This window comes from Branchiostoma belcheri, unplaced genomic scaffold, assembly GCF_001625305.1.
Source record: "Branchiostoma belcheri isolate BF01 breed outbred unplaced genomic scaffold, Haploidv18h27 scaffold17, whole genome shotgun sequence".
NCBI lineage: Eukaryota > Metazoa > Chordata > Leptocardii > Amphioxiformes > Branchiostomatidae > Branchiostoma > Branchiostoma belcheri.
In genome coordinates, this window is record NW_017803157.1 from 1,375,207 (window position 1) to 1,383,089 (window position 7,883).

General features: G+C 40.7%; 1 protein-coding gene across 1 annotated transcript; it reads left to right on the forward strand.

Moving 5' to 3' along the window:
* The first annotated feature begins 515 nt into the window (after positions 1 to 515).
* LOC109466762 (neuropeptide FF receptor 2-like) lies at positions 516 to 2,536 on the forward strand. The gene is made up of 3 exons (XM_019764586.1): positions 516 to 922; positions 1,447 to 1,546; positions 1,794 to 2,536. Exons 1-3 carry the CDS (start codon positions 607 to 609, stop codon positions 2,473 to 2,475), a joined length of 1,098 nt encoding a protein of 365 aa, XP_019620145.1. The 5' UTR covers positions 516 to 606; the 3' UTR covers positions 2,476 to 2,536.
* Positions 2,537 to 7,883: the final 5,347 nt, after the last annotated feature.

The window sequence follows — 7,883 nt, forward strand, 5'->3', positions numbered from 1 at the left end:
GGTTGCTTGTGATTTGTATCCTTGGCTGGTTCTGACTATTTATGAGTAGTTAAACTAATCAATAGATCCCCAAAATTAAGAGACTCCCTCGCGGGGCTGTTTCAAACTCATGAATATAAAATGATGACGAAAATGTGCCAGGAAATGGTAATGTCAGACAAATTTCCACATCCAGAACATTTTGTATTGACGCCTTGAAATTGCCTTGAATGCCTTTAAATAAAGATAATGACTTTGATGCTGCTATTTAAATTTCTGATTGACATTGAAATGTACAAAGACAAGAAGGTAGCCAATCAATCTGTGTAATATACCGTATCATATCTACATTAAACTAGTATAGAGATCAATTTGAAAGAAGTATTAACACATTAACTCCCCTCTTCTGTTACAGATTTTCAAGTCAGGTTGCACATTTCAGAGTGCTGATTTCTATCCACGGGAAAATGTCCTAAATCAACATCTAACGACCCAGTCTGAAAAATGGCAAAGTAACAAGACCCATTTCTGCAGGCTATCAACTGAAATACCTTTAATGTCAGTACCGTTGAAAAGAACGAAAACAGCATTTTTTCGTGATTGACAAATATTCAAAACTGTTTTACAATGGTTACCTTCGACACATTTCTTAATTCTTCAGACTTTCACAATAACAACAGTGTTGGTCAGAATTTGACCGATATAAAAATATCAACAGCGACACGTCTGAAACAGTCGGTCCCGGTTATCGCCTTATTTGGCGTGTCGTACTTCCTCATCTTCGCCCTCTGTCTGGTCGGCAACACCCTGGTGTGCTTCGTCGTCATCAAGATCCCGCGCATGCGCACGGTGACCAACTACTTCATCCTGAACTTGGCCGTGAGTGACCTCCTGGTGGGGATCTTCTGTATGCCGGCCACCCTGGCAGACAACGTGGTGATGGGTAAGGTCAATTATCTGTCTGTGTCTGTATAGCTGGTATAACCGCCTCTCGGCACGACATGTTGTACCTAACCTTTGAACATCTAACTCCCCTGCTGTACTTGGTGAAAGCAAGTTCTACTCTGCGATACATGTTTGGGGAAAAATAGTTTTTTAACACATCGATCCTTGGTTGAAAGTTTGGTGTATTAAGGCATGGCTATTTCGTATTAAGTACTTTAAGTTAGTAGCTGGTACACCCACCTGTAAATTATGCATCATGCATAGTCTGGACAGTTTTCAGTTTTTCTGCACCATTTTCCAGTGAAACCCACTTTAAGTTTGTTTTCATTTTCATCACACTAGCACCCCTAGCTTTCATAGTTGTTAATACAGAACCTTGCAGCTTGGCTCTGTACTATTTCCAACGTATATTTGTTTTTTCAATGCAATGTGTTTGTAGTCGCGCGGATAGGATGCATATGTTGTGTGCAAGCTATACCTTAATGAAACTTAACCCTGACAATTTCTTTCTATCCTCTTCAGGCTGGCCATTCGGAGACGTCATGTGCCGCCTGGTTTCTTTCATGTCCACCGCCTCCGTGGTGGCCTCAGTCTTTACTCTGCTGGCAATCGCAGTCGACAGGTAAACGGACCCCATTACATGTCTTATCTTTGTTTTGACAGTAATGCGATGTCAATTACCATGTTCTATTATCACCATTTTTGTATGTCATTGGAAAATATCTGTGATCGGTGCCGGAATCAGGATCTTAAAAGACGTTCCTACAGATATTTTCTGTGAAGCTTTTATAGATAGATAAATGAAGGGCATCAAGCAATACAATGCAATACTTACGTTACTTACGTTAAGGTCCATGCTTTATTTGCAGGTTTTATGCCATTGTCCTGCCTACCAAACCTAAAATCACGGTTACTGCCATGACCAAGATCGTCATCGCCATTTGGGTGTTCGCCGCCGCCGTCGGTCTGCCACTGATGATCTTCAACCGTGATGAGGTCATTGCTCACAATCAGGGGGGTGTGACATACATGGTACATTACTGCATGGAGCAGTGGCCTGAGTCAGGGTCATGGACAAAACGGGACATCAGCAATTATTACTCCTTGGCTATCGTCCTCATCTGCTATCTCGCGCCGCTGAGCATCATTCTCGTTCTGTACATGGTCATCGGATATCAGGTCTGGTTCAAATCATCGCCGGGGCAGAGGGCATCTGTGGAGGCCCAGAACGCAATCATGAAGAAGAAGATCAAAGTGATCAAGATGCTCATCGTCGTGGTGATTCTGTTCGCACTCTTCTGGCTGCCGCTCTACACGATCATGTTGGTGAATGCCTTTGCTCACGACCAGCTGACCCGCCATCAGAAACACATCGTGTACATCTACGCGTTCCCGATTGCCCACTGGTTATCGTACTTCAACAGCTCCGTGAATCCCATCATATACGGGTACTTCAATCCGAACTTTCGCCAAGGTTTCAAGTCGCTGATTTTATCCAGGCAATACGCCAATAGCCTCAGTGAAATGTCTCACACAACAAGACACGGCTAAAATGAAGACATCAACTTTCTGTGATTATGCATATGCATCACTTTCAAGTGAAGTCTGGTTCTAGTCATCATAGACATCATAGAGTAGAGGACCCTAACATCATTTTAAAATACTGACTGATGAAGTCTACATGCAACAATCAATAACGATACTAAAACATTGGCGAGTGAACCACAATTGATTCAATGCATTCAAATCATCATTTTGAAATATTAGCACTGGACAAAGATGCATTAGTGAATTTTAGCCAGAGAACCGTTTTTTATCCGTTATTCTATTTCTGATCGTCAGTTGCAATATTCATTGTCACAATCAATGGTTGTACATAGATCAGTGCAGTAAATTGTTTATATTTAAAATGTACGTGTTGTTACAAAATGTGAATGTAATTATATAGAAAACCGAGTAGAATACGGCCGAACAAGTCCCGGAAAATATCATATCTGCCAGCGTAGTGTTTGATAAAGTTCTACGACAAAATGCAAAATTGTACTTTTTATCTAACCATTGATAGCATGTAGACACGTAATTGCTTTTTATGTATCCAGCATGTTGTATAAAAGCCTAGGCTAAACTCAACATAAGATTAAACATTTCAGCAATTGGATGTTGAGCGATATGAGAAAACTTATTGGCGATTACTTGTGAGCACAAGAACAAGAATCGTTTGGCTAACGATAGAACCTTAATCCATGTGCGACATATGTATACCTAGCGATAGACTTAATTAAGCGTAATACATCCTAACGTTCTGCCACGTAAGCAACAGAAGATAACTTGAAACGCGTGAAAGACAAGACGTAAATGTTTATGTAAATATTTGTGTAGTCTTGTGTCTTATTCAAAGGTTTCTGTCTAATGCTACGCCCAGATGGCTCTGATTATTTTGTGATTGCTTATGTCTAGAGGGAGCGCTGTAAGATGTTATTTGCTTCAAAGGTATATAGTAATTTAGAATCGATAGATTTAAAGCTTCCAGCAAGCGTACTCGAGGGATTATTGACTGCTTCAAGGATAGACCGGCATAATTAATCGGAAATGGCACACCTGTTTTTCATCCTAAAATCGTCTTTGAGTTAAAAATTGGAAGTGCTTCCATCAATATCTCCAGGGTATGCTTTGGGAGTGTAAAGTGTGTTAATTGCATACCTGCCATCTGGTGACCGATGATACCCTCATGGTTATCAATGACAGCATTGTGGTGTGTAAATATAAGTCACAAAGTTGTGAGAAACAGTTCGTGTACGTATGGCCTAGTAATCACAATAGAATTGCCATATTGTATTAAACAACACCGAATGTAATATACCTATACAGAGATTATGGACAATAAACTTTTCTCGCAGTACTATAAACTCATCGAATTTTTTTACATAAGTCAGGTCTTCTTCCATGTCATTCCATGCACGTGAATTTACAAAGAGTCAGTAGGTCATAGGTCGTTGGAAGCCGACATCGTCCCCCAGCATAGTTTAACAAAATTGCTTGTAGCCATATGGTTGATAGAAGGCGATACTGGTAAATCAAGCGATGTCACAGCCGATTCTATACAATCGACATGCCACCAAACCTCACGAACTTAGTAAATGTAGCAAACTAGTAAGTGTACAATCTGTACATTGGACCGCACATTGATGAAATGAAAGGGCGTCATTGATTATGAGAGTCAGAGAAAGATAAAAATTAAGATTATCAAACACACATATGAATTGCGACAAGCTTACTGGCATTTAACTTATCTCAAGACACATTTGTTTAGCTCGTAGGCCATCACATTGATTTTCAAACTGTAGAAGGGCGCTGCACATTGTTCCACAAAGTTAGTGACCATCCAGACATTAAGCCCCTGTTATACATTCAGTACATTCCCCCGAACACTAACCAACCAAGGTTGGCTAAAGTGCGGAAACAGTCTGACCAGATTTAGGCTACTCCTACCAATCAATACGAATCTAATCGAATTTGAGTTAAAATTAAATCAAATTTGACTGACAACCACACCCGGACCTACTCCTAAACACCACCCAACCAGTTACACCCGAATATTTGAAAAATGTCGAATATCTTTACCCTGTACTTTTCTGATGAAGATCCTTTCTTGTGTAGAACTGGTGATAAGACAGTGATAGGTGTGAGAAGTGATAAGGATGCCCCCAAGCGCGTTTTGTGTCTACTGCACTCTTTGGTATCACTAGAAAACTACGCTGATCAAAACTGGATCTCGGCAGCCATCCATCGTCGACAGTAATCTTGACTTGTCTTTCATAGCGTTGGTACAAAAGATAGACGAGGCATTTGGCAGTTATTACATTTATTCTGACAATTTTGCTTCACAGACTCAATAGCATTATTTAAGGGTTACAGAACAATTACGGATACAGTCACCTTAAATGTGTTTTCATTACACTTCTTGATGAAAAAATATCACCTCCAAACAATGATGGCATGATATAAACTATAAACAAAAGGCATATTTGATTATCTTGCTCTGACATAATACGACTCGAGAAATAAAGGAATTTTTTCGAACATACATGTATTCCTATCTTAAAAGGCTCTCTCAACCCAACACAGGTTTGGTGTGACTACTAGCGGAATATTTGTGCATAACATCTCATTGCTCTTCTGATAAAGAAAGTGATATCAATATCCAACAACAAATCTATTGGTTCGGACAGCTTGTAAGAATGCCACTACAAAAAATACTGCTCATAGCATACGGCAACAGAAAGTCTGGACCTAAGGCAAGAGGGATTCGCAGGAAAACGTGGGGACAGGGTGAAGAGGACATCCTGTCTGACCAGGTATGGCATACCTATAACAAGAGCCTCCAGACTAGTGGTTGGTCGCCAACTGTTCCCACCAGACGGTAGACATGGATCAAGACAAAGTAAAGTAAGTAAGTCCCCAAAGCCAAGGAAGTCACAGTACATTCCACGGGGCCAAAGTCAAGGGCACACCGCATTAACTACCCACCACTTCGGCGCCAGGGAGGAATTGCCGTTCAGACGACTTCCCTTCTGCGGAAGGAAACTGTCTAATGGGAGCACGATCTCCAACTTTCCCCTGAACTTCATGTGTAATGTATGGTCAAATGTGCAATGAAAAAAATTACCCCATGCCAAGGGTGCTTATCTTTGATTGTAAAGAAAGTACTCCTTTCCTTCAGTTGAAAGGAGACAGGAGCTTGCTTCAAAGCTGATAAAGATCCTTTAATTTCCTTGTCATTTGCCTATTCGAGTACACACATTCTTACTCAGAACAGTCTGGGAATTAGAAGTATAAGACTTAACACCACCCATGAAAAAAAAGTTACGAAACAAAAGTTGAACTAAAAAATGAACTAAAGACAAACAGCTAGCCGGCCGCGAATACCACTGGATAGGGCAATCATCACCTGAACTTGTAAAAACTCTATTGATTTAGTGCCAAATGGAGTATTTTTGGCATGACGTCTTGAGAGAAAAGTGGCTCGTCAACCATTCAGCAGCTACAACACACTTCTCCCACATCTTATTTAACGTCTGGGTTGTTCTGTCCACGAGCGGATTCACAGAAACAGCACCACAGAGAACTTTTCAATTGGAGCAGATCAAGAGTGAAATGAGAAAGGACCGGCTGGCTGCTGAATGGACTTCACTGTTGGCATCGACGCGGGGTTTGATCTGGTAATCCCCTTACATTGAGGTATGGCAACAGAACACACGAAATCCACCCCAAGCCGTCTATCAACATCAACAGGGGATCAACTAGGGCAGGTAGATGTGTAAGGTCATCGCACTGATGTCTATGCTAGCCGATATGGGTATGGATGGACCATATATCGTCTAGACAAGTACAGACCTTTAGCGTAACTGTATATTAGCTATACGTCATCCGCACGATCAATGAACTGTGTCTGGACAAAGACGGAATATGTCTGGACACTTTGCAGAACGTATATAGCCCAACAAATACCTTGATACTGTCCATAGCTAGCACACATGTGGTTTTCCATTGTAGCTTTAAAGCATAAAACTTGAATGGGTTCTGTTATTAAAAGAGGTCTGCTTAAGCATGTCTGCTTTGCAGCTGCTAGATTAAATAACCATAATCATATTTCTTGTTCATACTTTAACATTGCACAAATGCTTCCCGATTACAGCGTTCCGGCTAAGCTGACGACTACGTCAGTTGTTCCAGCTTACTACCCTCCCCAACAGACCCTGAACAACTTTGCTTTCAACAGTCGACATTGACGTAGACATGGTGGAATGGGAAGCGAGCGGTAATGAATCATGTGTGAGTTAATGGTGAGGATATTCAGGGATTCCCCGGCGTTGTTAGCTACGCAACATTAAACACACGAGTGAAGAATACTGTGTCCTCTGAGTCGTGATGCGTTCTGCATTTTTGCAGGATCTCTACACTCCGGATCCCATCTCAATGTCAGGGAACATCGCTACGAGCATCACAAGTAGGAACTCTCAAGGTCATTATTAGATTAGGACAAACTTCAATGATTTCCTTCACAGTTGAAGAGGGATATCTGTTTGTTAGTATATTTGTTATGTTGCAAAAGACATCTACATAATATCTACATGTACGATTACTGCAGTATGGCAGAAAATGTTACATGTTCGGTTCTATAGCTTTACTATAAACTGAAGTATATGCTTTAAAAAGGGCGATGGCTATTGTTGAACCATTGTTGTTGGTCATCATCCATTTCAAACATTGGGCGCTAATTCACAGATACCCGGGCATAAATTGATCAGGGATGTCATATCTCAAAAGCTTAGTGTTATCACAGGAAAGACACCGATTACGTTGTCTGTAGCAATATCTTCGCCTGACAGACTTCATCAACTTCAACAGAATGCCTTCTTGATTCATTTTTTTCACTCACTTTCCTTTTGTTTTGACCGTACGAGACCGTTCGAGAGATTTTTAACTTTTAAGTTAAAAATCTTTAAACTTAAAAGTTAGATAACGTTAAAGCTGAAGAGGAAAGGTTAAAAGCTTTTGGATGAAATACTATTTTCCTGAGCAGAATGCAAATTACTCTAATTAAAATCTGCACGGTGGCTATGATGGCCCTTTTGCGTGTTAACTTTTCTCCTAGGTGTAATCTTTGGTGATGCCCACACACACAACTGGCGGTATCTAAAGGCAGAGGGTACACTGACGATGTGTATAATAAGTATAAGGAGGAATGTAGTAATATCTCGTTGAGGAAAGTCATCTGGGACCTCTGGTAAGAGAACGAGGCGGAAATATCTCATTAGGTGTTACAGAGCACGTTTTAGGGGCACCGTCTGCTTTTAAAAAGACATCAGATACTCAAGTTAATTATAAAAACGATCGCAGTAGTAAATGGGTTGCAAATCTGCTCTGAGAACGTCAAGCGCTAAATCTGGGACAATTTC

Bases quoted from the DNA above. Each gene is read 5' to 3' on its own strand.
- LOC109466762 (XM_019764586.1), top strand. From the start codon at position 607: ATGGTTACCTTCGACACATTTCTTAATTCTTCAGACTTTCACAATAAC. The intron at 923-1,446 runs GTAAGGTCAATT...TATCCTCTTCAG, and splicing joins GGCAGACAACGTGGTGATGG to GCTGGCCATTCGGAGACGTC. The intron at 1,547-1,793 runs GTAAACGGACCC...CTTTATTTGCAG, and splicing joins CTGGCAATCGCAGTCGACAG to GTTTTATGCCATTGTCCTGC.